General features: G+C 36.8%; 3 protein-coding genes and 1 pseudogene across 5 annotated transcripts; all 4 read right to left on the bottom strand.

Moving 5' to 3' along the window:
- Positions 1-1,545: 1,545 nt before the first annotated feature.
- On the bottom strand, positions 1,546-4,172 carry LOC147535827 (1,4-dihydroxy-2-naphthoyl-CoA thioesterase 1-like). 2 transcript variants are annotated; one of them, XM_086640583.1, is made up of 4 exons: positions 3,734-4,037; positions 3,444-3,627; positions 3,135-3,326; positions 1,546-1,898 (listed from the first exon to the last, which is right to left on the bottom strand). In XM_086640583.1, the coding sequence occupies exons 2-4, from the start codon at positions 3,561-3,563 to the stop codon at positions 1,737-1,739; spliced, it is 474 nt and encodes a 157-aa protein (XP_086496709.1). In that variant the 5' UTR covers positions 3,564-3,627; positions 3,734-4,037; the 3' UTR covers positions 1,546-1,736. The 2 variants fall into 2 exon arrangements, with proteins under 2 accessions (XP_086496709.1, XP_086496708.1); XM_086640582.1 differs by having other exon boundaries at positions 3,444-4,172.
- A 4,005-nt stretch (positions 4,173-8,177) lies between these two features.
- LOC147535826 (agamous-like MADS-box protein AGL80) lies at positions 8,178-9,542 on the bottom strand. The gene has a single exon (XM_086639761.1). It carries the CDS (start codon positions 9,301-9,303, stop codon positions 8,365-8,367), a length of 939 nt encoding a protein of 312 aa, XP_086495887.1. The 5' UTR covers positions 9,304-9,542; the 3' UTR covers positions 8,178-8,364.
- A 1,990-nt stretch (positions 9,543-11,532) lies between these two features.
- Positions 11,533-12,340, bottom strand: LOC147535825 (hydrophobic protein RCI2A). The gene is made up of 3 exons (XM_086639762.1): positions 12,102-12,340; positions 11,876-11,981; positions 11,533-11,772 (listed from the first exon to the last, which is right to left on the bottom strand). The coding sequence occupies exons 1-2, from the start codon at positions 12,180-12,182 to the stop codon at positions 11,898-11,900; spliced, it is 165 nt and encodes a 54-aa protein (XP_086495888.1). The 5' UTR covers positions 12,183-12,340; the 3' UTR covers positions 11,533-11,772; positions 11,876-11,897.
- A 3,176-nt stretch (positions 12,341-15,516) lies between these two features.
- Positions 15,517-16,069, bottom strand: LOC147535824 (hydrophobic protein RCI2A pseudogene; annotated as a pseudogene). The gene is made up of 2 exons (XR_015225136.1): positions 15,787-16,069; positions 15,517-15,666 (listed from the first exon to the last, which is right to left on the bottom strand). The product of XR_015225136.1 is annotated as a hydrophobic protein RCI2A pseudogene (transcript).
- Positions 16,070-18,543: the final 2,474 nt, after the last annotated feature.

The raw sequence follows: 18,543 nt of genomic DNA, 5'->3' as shown, positions 1-18,543 counted from the left end.
GACTCCAATTCAGATTTCAGATGTTTGGTTATTTTATTTAAGAAAATCTGAAATCTTGTCTGAATTAGGTTTACATCTGAATTGGCTGAATAAAAGGCCACTTATTTCAGACTTTAAAACAAGTCTGAAATGAGAGCCACCTATCTGAAATTACGCAAATGTCAAGTATACCCCTGCAATAATTGAAAATCATTTTTCTTGTCTTTTTACACCTCTAGCAACAACCAGAATCCACCTACCGGAACCACCATCATCGCCGACCAGAACCACCATCACCGCCGCCCAGAACCACCACCACTGATTAGAACCCACCACCGCCCAGAACCACCACCTTCTCCTTCCCTTTCCTCTCCTTCTCTGAATGTATCTCTTTGTCTTCCATTAATCAAAATACCCAAAAGACAAACAATACCTAAATCCTAGTACATCATCTTAGGGCAAACACATTCATAGGATCAAGCATGTTGGATAGTAAGTTTATTCAAGATTTGGGCGTTTGAAAAAATAGGGCAAACACAACCTAGATCTTCATTAATTATTTTGCTCCAGATCCTAGTACATCATCTTCGTCAAGTGAAGCATTACGAAAAATCAAAAGTATTGTGCTCTGGAGTAGGTAAGCTCCCTGATTTCGATAGTGTATATATATATATATATATATATATATATATATATATATATATATATATATATATATAGAGAGAGAGGGAGAGAGAAAGGGAGAGAAAGAGAGAGATAGAGAGAGAGAGGAGTCCTACCAGGCAGCCATGGGAAAGAAGGAGAGTTGGGAAATAGGAGGAAGAGAACCAGTTAGGGTTTTTATGTTTTTATGTTTTTATGGGTCTCTACAATTTAGGATTTCTTTTGTGAAGAAAACCAATAAGGGTATAAATGTAAAAGATCAATTTTCAGATTTAACAATTCAGATAGAAAAACAAACATTCTAACTTATTAAACCATTCAGCAAATTCAGATTCAGCCAATTCAGTTAGGCAAATTCAGATTCAACAAATTCAGATTCAGACACAGATAAAAAAACAAACAGCACCTTAAAGTTGAACTCTTTTCACAAGTTATACATGTTCCAAATTTTACAACTTGGAAAAGTAATTCATGTCTTCATATGTAGTCCTGGAGTACACGATCAAAGAAAAGTCTTTGTTTCAATGAGTAACGCGGTTTACTTTCGTGGAAGAAAGAGGGATTGATCAATCTTTTAGATGAAACTTCTCCTACGAAATAGGCTATTCATTCATGAACATAAACTTGCAGTCTTGTCATATTTCTTCACATGGAGTGCACGCAATTGTAGCAAGTTGCTCATACATACATTTGATCATTTGTGTAAATATAGTTATATCCGTAAATAAATCAAATGTCTCTGTGTCAAGTTAACAACAATATGAGAGGGTCCAGTACTACTAGAGTCCCGTGGAGGCGAAGAAAAAATGTTGTTCTAACTAAAGTTGGTTTCTACAAAGTAGAAGATACAGAGAGAGAGAGAGAGAGAGAGAGAGAGACATATGAGAAGACACAACTTGTTAGTTTTGAAGAAGAAAGCATTGAAACATATTTGTCATACTTCTTGAGGTTGACATTCATATATAGAATTAAGGTATGGGTGTACAGAGATCCCATCTTTTATTTATACATCAAGACATCCCTGTAGTAAATTATTATAATGGGAGTGGAGGAGGCCGGAGGGGGTACATACAACATAAACCAGAAGAAGTGAGTTATAATTTGGCATACTTCTTGAGGGTGTCGCCTGCATCTTTAGCATTATCAGGTACGCGCATATTTGATAGAAGAGTTACCCTTGCTGTCGATATCAACGTTGTTCTCGTCTCCTCCTTGTCGGATTGATCCATAGTCTTCCATAACTTCACTTCCCATACCTTCATCCACCACCACCACCACAACCATTAAACAAACTTATTAGTTGGCTGGCTCCCTTTTACTAAAAGAAAACCAAGGTATATATGGGGTTTGGTTTTGAGGAGGGAGAGGCAGAGAGCATCGGACATAGATAGAATGATAGACGTCCAATATCTTTATCCTGTATATGAGGGATTTGATAATACAAGGCGATGGGAGATTGGGAGGGGGATTATCAAATTGGAATAATGATTATTATGCATACTTCAATGGGGAGGGAGGGAGGGTGTTAGTAATGAACATTGATTATAATCAATGAATGGGGGAGGGAGGGAGAACCCATCTTCTATTTACTTGAATGAATGATGGAATGAAGGGTGTTCTGAAGAGTTTTTGCTCTTGGGCCTAGTGGTGGCCAACGGGCCGTGCCGTGGCGGCACGACCCTTTTGACAGCCGTGGCGTGTTAGACACGCCACGGGAACGCCAGACACGGCTTTGAGTCGTGCCGTACCGTGTCGTTCTCAGACCACAAAGTCTGGGCACAGAAACGCCCCATGACAACGGCCCAGCCGTTGCCGTGCCGTTTTCGTGGCGGTTCCGGCCGTTGTTGTGCCAGGTCGTGGCTAATGGGCCAGTTGTTTCCAAACGTAACAAAGTGAACCACTAAATAATTTTTAAGTCAAACGTTGTGATCTTTGTTTAAACTTTAGATGTATGTTTATTTTATTACTTAATAATATTATTAACTATTGATTTTATTAATTAATAACTGTTTTCAACAAAATAATAATAATAATTTGTAAATTAAGTATCCGTTTCTAACGTGTTAGCGTGTCGTGACGGGTTAGAAACGTCATGGGCCGTGGCAGGTCGTGTTTCCGTTCCTGACGTGCCGTGGTTGACGGGTCTGGGAGCTTAAAATCCCAGACACGCCACGGCCCGCTTGACCCGTGACGGGTCGGCACGGCACAACACACGACGTTCCGTGTCGTGTTGCTTTCTAAGCGGGTCGTGCCGTGCCGTTTCCGGGCCGACACGACCCGTTGGCCACCACTACTTGGGCCGCCTACGGCCTTTTTGGCATTGGGGATTATGTATGACCAATGTGAGTGTCCTCACTGCCCTAATTCGTTGGGAGCTCAGAGTGATGAGGGCCGGTGGTGCAAGAGTAAAAAAAGAGAGGCTGAATGTAATACTAGCTAGGTCTAGGTGTAGGTCTAGGTGTAGGTATAGGTGTAGGTGGGTTGATTTTTACCTGGATGGTTCTACCGACGGTGATGGGGAGGGCTTCGACAAAGAGAAAGTCACCGAGGAGAGCTTGTTTGAGGTGGTTGATGGTCAATTGGATGCCAGCAACTCTGCTGAAGCCGGAAGCCATGTGAGCGCCCATGCTTGCTAACCCTTCAGCTATCATAGCAGATACCCCTCCATGTAATACCTTGAATGGCTGTTCTTTTTTTATTTTATTTATTTTTCAAACCCCAAATCAAAATCAAAAGCAATGATGAAGATTCATTCAGAAAGCACAGCTTTAATAAAAGTATAATAGTAGTAGTAATAGTACCTGACAACAGGTGGGAGTGACATGTAGACGGCCGGTGACCTTGAGAGGTGAAACTTGATCAATCTCGAATCCAATAGCATGGAGGGCTGAGTCCAAATCTGCCGTCTTCTTCTTCTTCATTTCTGTCCTAGGAGATGCAAATGAAGATAATGATGATGATGAAGATGGGGATTTGCTGCTGCTGCTGCTGCTGCTGGTCATATTAGTTAGTACTTAGTACTATCTAAGAACAGAGGAGGAAGAAGAAGATGAAATAGATAGATAGATGTCTTCACGACCTACCTACCTACCTATTGAGATTTGATTTCAACCTCAAAACCTACCCACTCATGACTGATCTGATTGTAAACACCCTTTATTTATTAATTGAAATTTAGGGAAAAATCCCTCAAATTAAAGAAACAAATTTCCCTTTTTTGTTAATCAATCTGACTGACTGATGAGAAGTTTATTTATTTATGAAATACTACTACTACTACTGCTACTACTAAAAGGGAAGAAGATGAATCAATCAATATTTGTCCTCTCTCAAATCAGGCAGTGAGGAGGAGGAAGAGAAGGCTAATTACTACTAGTTATGACACTTCTCTCCCTGAATGGGTAGTAGGTCAGTAGGTGGATGGATAGGATAGGTTTTGGGCCAACCACTATACCTAACCATCTTCATTTTATTTTCGGAGTAGTAAATTGGAACAAGTCAAACACCTTTTCTTGGGTTGGTGGAGCCCAAAAAATTTGGCTCTCTAGCATCTCCCATAGGGTGCTTCTAAAGGCACCAAGCCAAAAGGCTGTTAGCATCCATCTCTATTAGCACCAGGCTCAACTGCTCATTTCTCTGTTAGCACCGTTCAACTATGTAGGCACCAGTCAAAGCCAACTTAACCCTAACACCTCCATCCATTTATCACAAAATCAAACAAAATTTATCGGACGGACTGAACCAGACCGAGCCTTAAGAGGACCAAACGGATCAGTTGATCCGGGACTTAAGAGGACCAAACGGATCAGTTGATCCGGGACCTAGGAGGACCAAACGGATCAGCTGATCCGGGACTTAAGAGGACCAAACGGATCAGCTGATCCGGGACCTAAGAGGGCCAAACGGATCAGCTGATCCGGGGCTTGAAAAACATCCCAATCCTCATTCTCTTTCTCGTGAATTGGACCATGACCAGCTCCTCTGCTACTTCTCGCAAGGTTTTCTTCATCTTTCTCTCTCTAAAAACCCTTATTCTCATCTCTCTCTACCTTTCTGAATCTTGCAATCTTTCTTCTACATTTACAAAGGGGATATAGAAGGGATGAAGATGAACATGAGAAGGAAGAGAAGAGAAAATGAGTTTATTTTGTGGAAGAAATTTGGTGAAGAAGGAAGAAGAAAGTGGACCCATTCTTTTCAATTTTGTGTATTTATTAACATGAATAGAAAGTAAATAAGAAAAAATGAAATTTTTTTTACTTACACTATCTAGATGAGCACACATGATTTTTGTTTTGGAAAAAAAATGAATTGGTATTCTTTTTATTTTGGAAGAAGAAGATGGAAGAAGCAAATGAAGGTGAATGTCACCCACATTAAAAACTGGTGCTTATAGAGAACTCGGGTCAATAGCTATTGACCCGAGTCAATAAAATTTCTGGATGCTAACAGCCTTTTGGCCCGGTGCCTTTAGAAGCACCCTCTCCCATATATAGTACCTCCCTTCTTCTTTCTTTATCTCTTTCTAAAGGAAAAAAAAACACTTTCATCAAAAAAAAAAAAAACAACAATCTTATACTAGTATAAGCCTCTAAATGTGTTACTGAATTCCAAACAATAAATAGTGTCAATGAGATGCTCATGATTTAACTTTATATTTAAAAAAATGTATGACCATTAGAATTTTGAATTAATATTAAGATTGAGTAGAGTACTAGGGCTCTTTCAACAACAAAAAAAAAAGAGTAGAGTACTAGGGCCGGTCCTGGGCCTAGGGGACCCAGGTGACCGCTTAGGGCCTCCAAAATTTAGAGGGCCCCGATTTATGTAACATTATTTACATAGATGGTATTATTATATTTGTTATTTTATGCACATGTACACCACTTTTGTTTGGGTAGTAGAGTTGGTGGAGTGGTTTATTCCTAAACCTAAGGTTAGGGGTTCGACTCCCACGACTTGCATTATATTTTTCATAATTTAATTTATTCTCTAGTCTAATTTCTCTTCAAACTCCAATGTCATGTGTCAACTTTTATATTGTTTTCGACTTAAAGCGTAAATGCTCCGTCGATACGTTGACCTAGGTCACTCCAAAAGTCAGGGCTGAGTAGTACTATATTTTAAGGGGTGAACATCTTGCCTATTAGTGAAGAACTTTCCATATATAACACTAACCCCTTATCTGACCATGTAGAAAACAATTTGATTCATGAATTAATTTAACACAATAATTTAACAGCTTGCCTATTAGTGGGGGTTCTTAACTTTTTAGACTTTGACTGAATGTCCTACCTCTTCCTAGAGTAGGGTAGGAGGTGAATTTCTAACTTTCATCTCGTTGCAAGACCTTCTTGCCCCTGGTTGCTCCCATCAAGTAAAGATCAATTGACAATTTTGAATAGTATAAAACTTGACAAAAGGCAAAGAGTAAGAAGAATTTATTATGGTCAAATTAGGAAAAAATGATCAACAAAAAAAAAATTAAGAAAAAATGAATAAAAACCCTCCCTCAACAAAAAAAAAATGAATAAAAACCCATTCAGGAAGGGACTCAATTATTTGTAAAAAGTAGAGGACCAAAATGATCATATGTGCTCTCCCCAAGTTTTACTAGTGCCTAGCCCCTAGTCTAGTTGTAATGTGTCTCCTCACATCACAAGAGGGGTTGTCTCCCAAGTCCCACTACTATAAATTGCTACTGCCTTTGTTGCCATTTCTAACCAAAGAAGAATTACAAGTATATAGTTCTACTCATTAAGTTCTCAAGTAGGATTAATATTATTTATCAAAGTTTTAGGGGTGCTTAATTATTTTTCAGAGATAGGAATGGGAAGAAATAGGCAGAATAACAAGTCTGGAAGTTCTTTCTTCTCCATATTCAACATATTCAAGTCTAAGAGGAGGTCCAGAGACAGAGATGATGTTATGGGATGGGATGAAACAGTTAATGTTAGAAAGGTTCGTCCGAGTGACGACGATAAAGGTCGATGGGTTGCTGAACCAGACATTGATAGGAAAGCTTCCGCCTTCATCGCCAGATTCTATGAGAGCCATGTCACTGGTCCAGATAGACAAACTGTCACGCCGGTATAGTTAATCTAGCTAACAAGCTAGCACCCATTTTCAGGCTCCAACATTAATTACAAAGATTGTGAATGTCTAGAATAAAATAAGAAGGAAAAAACTCAAGTTCATCTTGTGTATCTATATTTCTACTTTGATCAGTTTTATTGTAATGTAGTTGAAGCAAGTGATAGCTGCCTATATCGTTTGTAAATACAGTAGTATATAGTTATGAAAATAATAAAATGAAATTTTTCATTCATTCTTCTTCTCTTTATTTCATTTCCTCGTTCACTGAATTTGGTCTGTACAAAAATATAGATGAAGTCATAGTTTACTTATTGGCTGAAAAGCAAAACAATATCTCGGCAAAAGAAAAGGAAGAACCGAAGAAATGTTCATAGCTCGAGCAATTCCATGCGTCAACTTATACGTCTAGCTAGAGAGCTTTGTTTTATGAAGCCCAATTTAGTTGAGTAGTAGAATGTGTCTATCCACTGAGGAGACCAAGTAATTAAATAGTTTATTTAGAATATGTGATTAGCGCGCATATACATTTTAAAGAAGCCCCTGTACCTCTAAATGGCATGGGAGAAGAAAAATTAGGCAAAATTCTTATGTGGCTTGATGTAATTTGTGTTTCTGATGATTCTGAACCACGAATCACGAGAGCCACATAGGATTTCTGTCCAAAGTCTGCCTAGTTTTTCTTGTTCCCTAACAGTACTCGTTTTCTAATGTCATCATCACCTTGGACATTAGAGTGGTGACATTGTTAGGAAAGGATCACAATATTAGGATATGATAGTCCCACATGGATATGTTTCTCATTGGTAAGCTTCTCTTGGTATATCTCTTTAGTAATATAAAGTTTTTCATATTAATGAACTAAGTTTCTCATTTGCAATTCTATCAGGACAAAGTAACACAAATAAGTTGAAGCAGGACAAAATCAAAGTAACCCTTGATATTATGGGCATATATTGTCTAGATTTAGGTATAACAAGAGCATCTAGGTAGAAAGGAGAACCATCTAAATATGCAAGTGAAAGGGTACCCCCCCTCTTTTTTGGCAGACAAAGTATCTAGCTAGCTTATGGTACTGGTTCAACCAGTGCATGTGCAAGCACCAGAGGACCAATGGTCTCAAACTCTTTCTTACAAACAAAAACATCTTTTACTACATTATTGTTGTTGTTCTTCTTCTTCTTCTCAAAAGCTAGCATTCCTCCCTTTTGTTTAGGGGTCAAGACTTTGACATATATGATATATGGAACCTATATATCATTTCTGAAACAAGCTCCCTAGCTAGTTTTGTTCTCATGAATTAGGGTACTTAATTGTGAATAAGTTCCTTCACTTTGCAAACTCAAATGGACTAGCATTAGAATCCAACTTTCTAGGTGATCTCTAGCCTATTTGTTGGTTGTGGTTGATTCAGGGAGATCAAAATGAGAATATTATTAACCATAGAGAAAAGGAGTAGTCTCCTATACTTTTGACAATGGATGGTCTAAGAGTGGCAACAAAGATCTCTCTCTCTCTCTCTCTCTCTCTCTCTCTCTTATAATTCAAACATCAATATATAGTTTTTTATAAATATATAGGAAAAAAAAACATAATATGAATCGCTTAACTGAAATAAAATTCGATTATTTAAGCAAAGAAAGCAGCAGTACTAGACCAGCAGCTAGAAGTAGTAGTTATGTTATCCCCATAAAAACAGGGCATCGCCGTCATCATCATCTGCATATGTTCATTGTTATTATTATTATTATTATTGTTGTTTTCGTCCTCGACACCACCATAACCCCCCATCTCATGTGGATGGTATTGTGGAGTTATCACATGATCGTCATAAAGTGATGATGTATGTGTTAACCATGGTTGTCTTTTCATAGCCTCCCCATCAAACCCCATTGTATTACTATTATTGTTGTTATAATCTTGATCATAATGATAATACTGAGGATGATTACCACTAATCTCATTATTAAGAAGAATACTCTCTTGGCCTTGAGTAATTCCTATAGTACTAGTATTAAGTTGCTGCGGCTGCTGATTCTTGTTCTTGATTAGGAAGTTGACTCTTTCATCAATCCCCTTGATCTTCTCTTGAACCAACTCATTCAATTTATTCAAATAAAAGTAATCGACATCGTGCAAATCAATTTTACCAGTCAAAACTTGGAACATGAGATCATTGATAGTATGTTTTGTGTTCTCATTCTGTTGTTTCATTAGTTGCTCCTTCAATTTTGAAATCCTCTGCTTTAGAAATCCTTCTTGGTTCAACATTTTCTTGTTCTGCTCCATCTCAGGCAAGCTCTTGAACCGTGTCAGTACTCGATGAGCCTCGGATGGAGAAGGTGGCCAAACTTCAGGTTGTGGGTCGTAAGGACTGCAGACGATGGCACAAGCGTTGACACCGCAAAGTGTGCTAAGTTCACTTACTTTCTTCATTAGACCTTTCTTCCTTTTCTTGAAGGTTGCTCTCCTTGCTGAATCATTCTCAATCCTTGCCAACTTCACCTTCTTCCTTGCCATGAGGAGGATTAGATCGATGATCGGTATAGCAGTATCATCTAAGTACATGTATATATATAGTAGTTAATCCAAGCTTGAAAAGATAAGAGGGAATTAATACATAAGATAAGATATATATGTATAGGGCTATATAATGAGGATTTTTCTGCTGGCTGGCATATGGTGTTTCCAGAATATAGGAGATATCCTTAATATAAGGAAAGAAATTCTTGATTTGGTGATCTATGATATATGCAGGAGATACAGATGATTAATTGGTGTATTAAGTGAATCTTAGGACTTTTTTTTTTTTAACATTTTGGGGCAATGGGGTTGACTTTTGGACAGAGGTAGCATATAAATGTCAGGATCTTATAAAATCGAATTCCATTTAAGTTGATAATATGTACTAGTATCTTCTTTGGTAATGGAGGGGTTTAAAATAGGACTAGAATTTAGGTTTTAATGTGAAGAGAGAATCCAGCCAACAGTTACCACAATGTTATTCTCAACATCAGGTTAGAAGCCACTTGCTATCACATAGGGGTGGGAAACGGAGACGTACTCAGGCGCCCATGGGCACCAATGCTCCGGTTTGGGGTGAACTGGCTGAAATCTTGCCGTCCTTGTTGAATTTCAACCAGATTTTGGCCCATGGATTTCAAACCAATAGCCCATTATTGATCTTAGAGCAAGTCAAATGCAGGGGTTGGGGCTCTTAATTTTGGAAGCCTTTGATTTTTTTCAATTCCACCGTTGGGCTCTTAACAGAGACTCCCAAATCCAATTTTTTCAATTAAAATTTATTCATAATTAGAACGACTAAAATAAAACTTTAAAAAATAAATTAACACTAAAAAATCTCATTCATCCAGTTCTCCATCAATTTCTCATGAATAACAAGTCGTGCGGGAGACATGTATGAAGTGACTTTGTTCATCAAATCTAACCCTATTTGCATCCACGCATTATCAGCATTTTGGTGTGGAACATCTATATTTTTGCAAGTCTACATTTTTGTTTTCAATGCTATGGTCTCTTTCAAAAGTTTATCTCTAAGACATTGAGTGCTCCCAACCCCACGGGTAGTCCAACGCTCCCAAATTTCCACATTGTGCTAAGTAGACATTGAGTAATGTGTTTTTATTAGTACTCAATACAATACTTTTTTGAGTTTATTCCTATATGGCCCCCTACTTTGTGACCAGCTTCCTTTATGGCTCCCTTTTTTTCATAAATTCAAATATGGCCCCCTATTTTCAAGTAAATGTCTTAATTGTCCTTCCTATTCATAATTTTTCAAAATAAAATTAAATACATTCCACCTCATTTCCATCTCACCTCTATCTCCACCTCACATCTCTATCCACCTCACCTCTCTCTCTCCACCTTTCTTTCTCTCTCTCTCCACTTTTCTTTCTCTCTTTCTCCACTTTTCTTTCTCTCTCTCTCCACTTTTCTTTCTCTGTCTCTCTCTTTCCACCTCTCCCTCTTTGTCTTTCTTGGGTGAGGTGGAGAGAGATAGAGAGAGAGGTGAGGTGGAGAGAGAGAGAGAGATGAGGTGGAGAGAGAGAGAGGTGAGGTGGAGAGAGAGAGAGATGAGGTGGAGAGAGAGAGAGAGGTGAGGTGGAAATAAATATGTTTTTAATATTTTATTTAGAAATTAGGAAGGGTATTTAAGACATTTACTTGAAAATAGGGGGTCATATTTGAATTTACGAAAAAAAGGAGACCATAAAGGAAGCTGGTCACAAAGTAGGGGGCCATATAGGAATTAACTCTACTTTTTTTCAAGAAAAAAGAAGTTTTTTTTTTTATCTTATGTGTGATTTATAACCACAGAAACAAATACATCTGTCTCCTTTATGGATAAGATGAGGCCTAACCCTTTTTATGTTGTTGATTATTATGTTAATATTATTTGCTAATCAAGTGGATTAGAAAGAAAAAAAAGAAGAAGAATATTATGCTTATAGAAAAAAAAAAGGAAAGAATAAAAGGAAAAGAATATGGTGGGTAGAACCACAAAATTATAAAGAGATACCTGCTCAATTATTTGAACCAGATAAGAATAGGATAAACATTAAGCGTCTTCTTTTTCAAAACATTGACCCCAACTAGTTATAAATTGAGTAAAAGAAGAACGGTTTTGATGAAGCATATAAATGATTTGAAGTTGGGTTTTATGAAGCAAAGTGTTAGAATGACAAGAAGAAGAACTAGATGGAAGGAAGCTATATACTGTAATAACAACAGTACCATTCATAGGTCAAGGGTTCGAGAGAGAGAGTCTAACAATTAAAAAAAACAACAACAATGTAAATTATTCATATATCTCCTTAATTATTCACTTCATCAACAACAACAACACACACATAAAAGAGAGATATTAGACTTACTACTATATACTAGACTTACCAGAAATTAATAACATACTATTATGAAAGAAAAAGAAAAAATCAATCAAACCACAACTAAAATTCACACCAACTGCCTTGATCGTATCTCCCCGTCAGATCGACCACCATCTTTACCTACCTGCAAACACACACACACACGCACCATATGATTCATTACTTAATTATTATATACTAGTACTAATTAGAAGAAGGAAAGAGATGAAGAGAGGTTATATAATTACCCATGAGTGAGAGAGAAAATCATCACTTGGTGATGGCATAGATAGCATAGATAATACCAGGTATGTACCCAAGAATCGTTAAGATCAAACATATCCAGAACTCAACCTGCACATATATAGCTTAATTATTCATCATCATCTTATGTTATGTAGTTAATTATAATCTCTAGCTCCTTTTGGTTCTTGAGGGGGGGAAAAAAAGAAGAAGAGAGAAGGTTAATTATACCTGGCATCCGAATCTGAGGAAAACTCCAAGTGGGGGAAGGATAATAGCCAACAATATATCTACAAAAGTTGCAGTACTCATCTTTCCTTTTGGTTTCTAAATGAATGGATGAATGATACTTACTATAGCAGCAGCAGCAACAAGCACAAGATAGTATATATAGACTATATAGAGAGATTTTTAATTGCTAGCTGGCCTGGCTTGTTTGTTGTACACCAATACAAGAAGATGTATTAATTTCCTCCTCCTCCTCTTTCCTCTTTTTATATACTAGTCTACTACTACAACAAGCTATATAGTATCATTACTTACTAATTTCGAATAACTTATAAACTAATGTGGGTGTGGGTGTGGGTGTGGGTGTGGGTACAGTGAAAGAGATATAGCATCTTTCTTTCTTTCTTTCTTTCTCCACCCAATAAATAGTACCGACCGACAGACACTCTGTTATCGGTCCCCCCAACTTTACACTCTGTTGTTACTCATCATGACCAGCTCAATGTGATTCGCAACCCCCTATTCCACGTTTTTTTGTTAATATGGTTTCATCATTCATGAATATCTAAACCCCACATTTGGCCTTATTCAAAACCGACTTCAATTCTTACTTTCTTAAGTTAACCACTTTGTTTAATTCTTCATCAAAAAAAAAAAAAAAAAAAAACCACTTTGTTTAATTTATATAGACTAAACACGCCCATAGAAACTTCTTTTGATTTACTAATCTATATGAGTTATTTTCCTAATAGCCCCTAATTTTGTGACCAGCTTCCTGCCTAGCTACTAACTTTATCAAAAAATTTCAGATGACTCCTTCAAACATAAAAAAGAAATATTTTTTTTTAAACTCTACTCTCTCTCTCTAAAAAAATAAAAATTCCTTTTGTTCTCCTCTCTCTAAGCAGATCTAGAGAGAGGTGGCTCACCAGATCTGTTCGACCAGAAGGAAGCTCTGGTCGAACATATCTGGTGAACCTCCTCCTTTCTCTCTCTCTAAATCTGTTTAGAGAGAGTGAGAGGAACAAAAAGGATTTTTTTTTTTAGAGAGAGGAGAGTTAAAAAAATATATATTAGGAAAATAACCCATAAATTATTATACAATACATATGATCCAGAAAGCAAGGACCCATGTCACCAATAATAGAGATAACAATATCTACTAATTTAGAGGAATAGTATGGACTTACTAAGTGGTTGAATTTATCCTTACACTTCTAAAAAATTGATGCAAGTTTTGGCAAAGTAAGAAAATATCTAGAAAACTAAAGACTAAGGTGTTGTTTGTTTTTATTTTTTATCTGAATCTGAATTTCCGGAATCTGAATTTGCTGAATCTGAATTGGTCCCAATTAGTTGTTTGTTTTTTTAATCTGAGTTATTAAGTCTGAATTGAGATTTGACTTTTGTACCCCTTTTTAATATATTGACTGAATAAAAAGGTAGAAACCTAATAACTAGGGTTTCTATCTCTTTCTTCTTTCAAAATAAAACCTCCCACCTAAAGTCTCTCGCCGGATTTCTCTCTCTAACCTTCTCGCCAGATTTCTCTCTCTAACCCTCTCGCTGGAGTTTTGTCTCTCTAATCCTCTCGCCGGATCTCTCTCCTACCCTCCTGCCGGATGATAAAGAAGCTAGGGTTTCATAAACTTTCAAACCCTTACAAGGGGTGAAGAAATCGGTTAGGGTTTTGGAAGAAGCCATTTATAAAGTTGTAGAGAAGAAGAATAAAGAGGGGCGAAATGAAAGACAGATGAAAGGTGGTGTTATTTGTTGTTGTGGCCGTAGTATGTGGTGGTTGTGGTGTGTGGTGGTGTCGGTGTTGTGACGGTGGTGGTTTGTGGTGGTGGTTTGTGGTGGTGGTTTATGGTGGTGTTGGTGGTGGTAGTGGTAGTTTGGCCTGTTTCTCTGTTGTGGTGGTGGTGGTGGTGGTGGTGGTCTGACTTTGGTGGTGGTTTATGGTGGTGGTGATGGTAGTTTGGTTTGTGGTGGTGGTGGTCTGGCTTTTGTGGTGGTGGTCTGGCTTTCGTGGTAGTGGTCTGACTCGTGGTAGTGGTCTGACTCGTGGTGGTGGTAGTCTGACTAGGTAAAACTAGGTTTTTTTAAAATTTAGCAGGGGTATATACGTCTTTGGCGAATTTTCAGATCTTGGAATCACATTTCAGACTTGTTTTGAAGTCTGAAATGTATTGACCTCTATTCAGCCAATTCAGACATGTCATAAATTCAGATAAAATTTCAGATTTACTTAAAAGCAAAAACAAACATCTGAAATCTGAATTGGATTCCAATTCAGATTTCAGATCTGAAAATTTTAAAAAACAAACAGCACTTAAGAAAAATTGAGTGCTTATTTTTCACCAAAACATAAAATTGTATAATTTTTTAGGGTATGTGAGTTTTAAGTCCAAAATAAAGTTCAAAAAGGGTTTAAGGTCCAATTTTTTCAGAAAATGAGTTTTTAGTCCTTTTTCGTTTTGAAGTAACATTGTTGATACATAATGTGTTATGTATGACACATATAAAGAAAAATGAAATAAAGTATGAAAAAATGAAATAAAGTATGAAACTTTAACAATAAATAACAGGTAATTTATGAAACAAAACAAGAATCGATAAACAGAAAAACACTATAACATTGACATATAAACATACTTTAACTAAGTTGGACTAAATATCTATTATAATTATTATTTTGGCTTAAAATCCTATATTAATATTATGGTGGACTAAATGTGTGTTTAGGGGTAGATTTTTGGACTGAAAACCCAAAATTTGAATTTTTTATTAAATTTTCTTGTTAAGATAACGTAAAACCGTCCATTGGTTAATTTGTGATGCGTCCTCATTACACTATTTTTTTTTGGGAGTGAGATAATCCTAAGACTAGTTGGGTGAAGTAAGGCCCATGGACCACACCAGCCTAAGACTAGTTGGGTGAGGTAATGCCCATGGACCAAACCAGCCTAAGACTAGTTGGGTGAGGTAATGCCCATGGACCAAACCAGCCTAAGGTGTTGTTTGTTTCTTTCTCCGTATCTCGGTCATTACTCAACGAGAGGAGGATAATTACTACCAAAAGAATAATGCTTGTGAGGTGCTAACAGTTTTAGGGACTAGAGTCGGAGAAACCAGTAATAATAACAGATGGAGAAGCCTCGACCAACTCCCACCTCATATAGTGAGTTGAATTGTCGTTCTGTTTACGTGAATGGCACTATATATTGGACTAGTTCTGAACTTAAGAAGAGGGTGGCGCGTCGGAGCCAGAAACCTGCATGTATAGAACCTGATGCATAGTTGTACTTGATGTGAATTCAAACTTGATCAACCTAGGGAACATAACAAACATGCAACAACAAGCAAACTCCTATTTTTTCCTGATCCCAATGTTGATTTATTAGAATTGGACAGATGTTTATCTCTGCAAATTAAGACAACTTATTAGATTGTGAAGTTGTGGATATTTGATGATGACAAGAAAGAAAAAACGACAACTTCTAGTAACCAAATTAATACCAGGTATGTACCCAAGAATCGTTAAGATCAAACATATCCAGAACTCAACCTGCACATATATAGCTTAATTATTCATCATCATCTTATGTTATGTAGTTAATTATAATCTCTAGCTCCTTTTGGTTCTTGAGGGGGGGAAAAAAAGAAGAAGAGAGAAGGTTAATTATACCTGGCATCCGAATCTGAGGAAAACTCCAAGTGGGGGAAGGATAATAGCCAACAATATATCTACAAAAGTTGCAGTACTCATCTTTCCTTTTGGTTTCTAAATGAATGGATGAATGATACTTACTATAGCAGCAGCAGCAACAAGCACAAGATAGTATATATAGACTATATAGAGAGATTTTTAATTGCTAGCTGGCCTGGCTTGTTTGTTGTACACCAATACAAGAAGATGTATTAATTTCCTCCTCCTCCTCTTTCCTCTTTTTATATACTAGTCTACTACTACAACAAGCTATATAGTATCATTACTTACTAATTTCGAATAACTTATAAACTAATGTGGGTGTGGGTGTGGGTGTGGGTGTGGGTACAGTGAAAGAGATATAGCATCTTTCTTTCTTTCTTTCTTTCTCCACCCAATAAATAGTACCGACCGACAGACACTCTGTTATCGGTCCCCCCAACTTTACACTCTGTTGTTACTCATCATGACCAGCTCAATGTGATTCGCAACCCCCTATTCCACGTTTTTTTGTTAATATGGTTTCATCATTCATGAATATCTAAACCCCACATTTGGCCTTATTCAAAACCGACTTCAATTCTTACTTTCTTAAGTTAACCACTTTGTTTAATTCTTCATCAAAAAAAAAAAAAAAAAAAAACCACTTTGTTTAATTTATATAGACTAAACACGCCCATAGAAACTTCTTTTGATTTACTAATCTATATGAGTTATTTTCCTAATAGCCCCTAATTTTGTGACCAGCTTCCTGCCTAGCTACTAACTTTATCAAAAAATTTCAGATGACTCCTTCAAACATAAAAAAGAAATATTTTTTTTTAAACTCTACTCTCTCTCTCTAAAAAAATAAAAATTCCTTTTGTTCTCCTCTCTCTAAGCAGATCTAGAGAGAGGTGGCTCACCAGATCTGTTCGACCAGAAGGAAGCTCTGGTCGAACATATCTGGTGAACCTCCTCCTTTCTCTCTCTCTAAATCTGTTTAGAGAGAGTGAGAGGAACAAAAAGGATTTTTTTTTTTAGAGAGAGGAGAGTTAAAAAAATATATATTAGGAAAATAACCCATAAATTATTATACAATACATATGATCCAGAAAGCAAGGACCCATGTCACCAATAATAGAGATAACAATATCTACTAATTTAGAGGAATAGTATGGACTTACTAAGTGGTTGAATTTATCCTTACACTTCTAAAAAATTGATGCAAGTTTTGGCAAAGTAAGAAAATATCTAGAAAACTAAAGACTAAGGTGTTGTTTGTTTTTATTTTTTATCTGAATCTGAATTTCCGGAATCTGAATTTGCTGAATCTGAATTGGTCCCAATTAGTTGTTTGTTTTTTTAATCTGAGTTATTAAGTCTGAATTGAGATTTGACTTTTGTACCCCTTTTTAATATATTGACTGAATAAAAAGGTAGAAACCTAATAACTAGGGTTTCTATCTCTTTCTTCTTTCAAAATAAAACCTCCCACCTAAAGTCTCTCGCCGGATTTCTCTCTCTAACCTTCTCGCCAGATTTCTCTCTCTAACCCTCTCGCTGGAGTTTTGTCTCTCTAATCCTCTCGCCGGATCTCTCTCCTACCCTCCTGCCGGATGATAAAGAAGCTAGGGTTTCATAAACTTTCAAACCCTTACAAGGGGTGAAGAAATCGGTTAGGGTTTTGGAAGAAGCCATTTATAAAGTTGTAGAGAAGAAGAATAAAGAGGGGCGAAATGAAAGACAGATGAAAGGTGGTGTTATTTGTTGTTGTGGCCGTAGTATGTGGTGGTTGTGGTGTGTGGTGGTGTCGGTGTTGTGACGGTGGTGGTTTGTGGTGGTGGTTTGTGGTGGTGGTTTATGGTGGTGTTGGTGGTGGTAGTGGTAGTTTGGCCTGTTTCTCTGTTGTGGTGGTGGTGGTGGTGGTGGTGGTCTGACTTTGGTGGTGGTTTATGGTGGTGGTGATGGTAGTTTGGTTTGTGGTGGTGGTGGTCTGGCTTTTGTGGTGGTGGTCTGGCTTTCGTGGTAGTGGTCTGACTCGTGGTAGTGGTCTGACTCGTGGTGGTGGTAGTCTGACTAGGTAAAACTAGGTTTTTTTAAAATTTAGCAGGGGTATATACGTCTTTGGCGAATTTTCAGATCTTGGAATCACATTTCAGACTTGTTTTGAAGTCTGAAATGTATTGACCTCTATTCAGCCAATTCAGACATGTCATAAATTCAGATAAAATTTCAGATTTACTTAAAAGCAAAAACAAACATCTGAAATCTGAATTGGATTCCAATTCAGATTTCAGATCTGAAAATTTTAAAAAACAAACAGCACTTAAGAAAAATTGAGTGCTTATTTTTCACCAAAACATAAAATTGTATAATTTTTTAGGGTATGTGAGTTTTAAGTCCAAAATAAAGTTCAAAAAGGGTTTAAGGTCCAATTTTTTCAGAAAATGAGTTTTTAGTCCTTTTTCGTTTTGAAGTAACATTGTTGATACATAATGTGTTATGTATGACACATATAAAGAAAAATGAAATAAAGTATGAAAAAATGAAATAAAGTATGAAACTTTAACAATAAATAACAGGTAATTTATGAAACAAAACAAGAATCGATAAACAGAAAAACACTATAACATTGACATATAAACATACTTTAACTAAGTTGGACTAAATATCTATTATAATTATTATTTTGGCTTAAAATCCTATATTAATATTATGGTGGACTAAATGTGTGTTTAGGGGTAGATTTTTGGA

The sequence above is a fragment of the Eschscholzia californica genome, unplaced genomic scaffold (assembly GCF_041429995.1).
Source record: "Eschscholzia californica isolate CP2 unplaced genomic scaffold, dmEscCali1.0.p SCAF_5, whole genome shotgun sequence".
In the NCBI taxonomy this organism is placed as follows: Eukaryota; Viridiplantae; Streptophyta; class Magnoliopsida; order Ranunculales; family Papaveraceae; genus Eschscholzia; species Eschscholzia californica.
The sequence above is the reverse complement of the archived record's forward strand: the minus strand, read 5'-3'. Positions and strand labels throughout refer to the sequence as shown.

Bases quoted from the DNA above. Each gene is read 5' to 3' on its own strand.
- LOC147535827 (XM_086640582.1), bottom strand. From the start codon at position 3,644: ATGACCAGCAGCAGCAGCAGCAGCAGCAAATCCCCATCTTCATCATCA. The intron at 3,327-3,443 runs GTACTATTACTA...AAAAAAGAACAG, and splicing joins TCACTCCCACCTGTTGTCAG to CCATTCAAGGTATTACATGG. The intron at 1,899-3,134 runs GTAAAAATCAAC...TGGTGGATGAAG, and splicing joins CCGTCGGTAGAACCATCCAG to GTATGGGAAGTGAAGTTATG.
- LOC147535826 (XM_086639761.1), bottom strand. From the start codon at position 9,303: ATGTACTTAGATGATACTGCTATACCGATCATCGATCTAATCCTCCTC.
- LOC147535825 (XM_086639762.1), bottom strand. From the start codon at position 12,182: ATGAGTACTGCAACTTTTGTAGATATATTGTTGGCTATTATCCTTCCC. The intron at 11,982-12,101 runs GTATAATTAACC...ATATATGTGCAG, and splicing joins TCCTCAGATTCGGATGCCAG to GTTGAGTTCTGGATATGTTT.